We start from the raw sequence: 1,701 nt of genomic DNA on the forward strand, positions 1-1,701 counted from the left end.
TTATAACTATTTTTATGTTATCAGTTTCATAAACATTAGTAAGTAATTTAGGGGTTTAAGAATAAAAGAATGATTTCTAAAAGTAATGTTTATTCACCACTCTTCTATATATAATAATTATAAAGTTAATTGAATAATTTTATAATTATTATACTAGATTGAGGATTGGCCACACACGGATTCCCTTAATAAAACTACACCTTGTATACATGACATGTGTGAGGTGCAGGTTACTATGGGCCTCATTTTTGTAATCTGGCAGCTACTTGAAAAATATTTTCAAAATTCAGAGATGGAAAGAAAACTCCAAACAATACTGGATGATATTACCACCAGCATAGGAAAAATAATTGAATTCCTTAAAAACAATATTTTTAATAAAATATAAACCTAAAAACAGGATCATTAAAAATTAATGAAGGACTCTAAAGACCTGTGGTGCTGTTGAGAGTCCATAACAAATAAGTATGGAATATACTCATTTTATAAGAAACATTGTTCATAAGAAGAAAGAATACTTATTTTATAATAAATATAGTCCATAGAAAAAAAGTATTTATCAAGTTTCTCTGATTATAAATATTAGTTTTTATGTTGATGGTTTTATAATCACAGTTTGAAAAAGCATAAAGCAACAAATAGTCTCTGTAGTTTAGTCACTATCAGCATACCATACCTTTTAAGGATTGTTTCTGAAACGTAAGAATTATGTCCACTAAACCAGGATTAATTAATAGTTGTTGACCCAAAATATTAACAGGAAATTAAAAATTGGGTGAAATATATCAAGTAATCTGCTTCTACTTTAAGCAATAAGAGAAGTTAAAATTCCATTGTATTAAAATGACTAAAAACTAGTTACACATTGTATGATTTTTTTTTAAGGTAGAGAAAAAAAGTATAAATATTACCTTTGAATACTTTTCAACTTCAACATATAGTTCAGAATTTGGTAATCTTTTCAACACATCAACTTTTGAACTAGCTCCTCTTATAATAAGACTCAGGATAGAAAAGATTACTCCAGCTAATAAGCCATATTGTATTTCCACTAATATCACAGTTAGGTATGTACAAATCCATATCATACCATCTATTTTGGATGCTTTCCAAATTTTAATTATATCCAGAGCTTGCATGAGTACTCCTTTGAGAGCAACAACAATTAAGGATGATAAAATACACTGCAACATTATTACAAATTTCTTTAATATAGTTAAATATGGAGTATTAAATATGTGTTTCATAGACAAACTCTTAATTGCAATTTTAGTTTTTTCTGTTATTGATTATTAAATTTAGTTACAATATTCATATGAAAGAATTAAATTTTGTTTTTACTTGTCACAATAGAAAGACTTCAAAAACAAAAGCTATAAGTCTCTCACAATTCATAACTGTTTGAAATACTGATTATAATGATAATCTGATTAGCTATTTATACATTATTAGTCTATATTTATGCTATCAATGAAATGGAACAGAGAACCGATGAATTATTAATTAAAATTTATCTTTAGTAATGTGATTTCGCTGTTGCATCTTAGTCCTGAAGGTGATAGAATGAAACAAATGGTAAAACATTGAAAGGACACTCATTAAATGTCATTTAAAAGATTTTTTAGCAGGGAATTTTCCAACATTAACCTTATAATTCTTGTATATTTTTAATGTGTATTCTTTAATAACTTAATATAATAT

General features: G+C 26.2%; 1 protein-coding gene across 1 annotated transcript in view; it reads right to left on the minus strand.

Annotated features, from left to right (window-relative positions):
* The window catches only part of LOC106686527 (prestin), a gene marked incomplete in the record, with an annotated part of 128,904 nt that overhangs the window by 3,320 nt on the left and 123,883 nt on the right, over positions 1 to 1,701 (minus strand). The window contains 1 exon segment of the mRNA XM_067047786.1: positions 912 to 1,184. Within this exon segment, the coding sequence (XP_066903887.1) occupies positions 912 to 1,184 (273 nt within the window).

The sequence above is a fragment of the Halyomorpha halys genome, unplaced genomic scaffold (assembly GCF_000696795.3).
Source record: "Halyomorpha halys isolate HHAL.00 unplaced genomic scaffold, Hhal_1.1 Scaffold833.1, whole genome shotgun sequence".
In the NCBI taxonomy this organism is placed as follows: domain Eukaryota; kingdom Metazoa; phylum Arthropoda; class Insecta; order Hemiptera; family Pentatomidae; genus Halyomorpha; species Halyomorpha halys.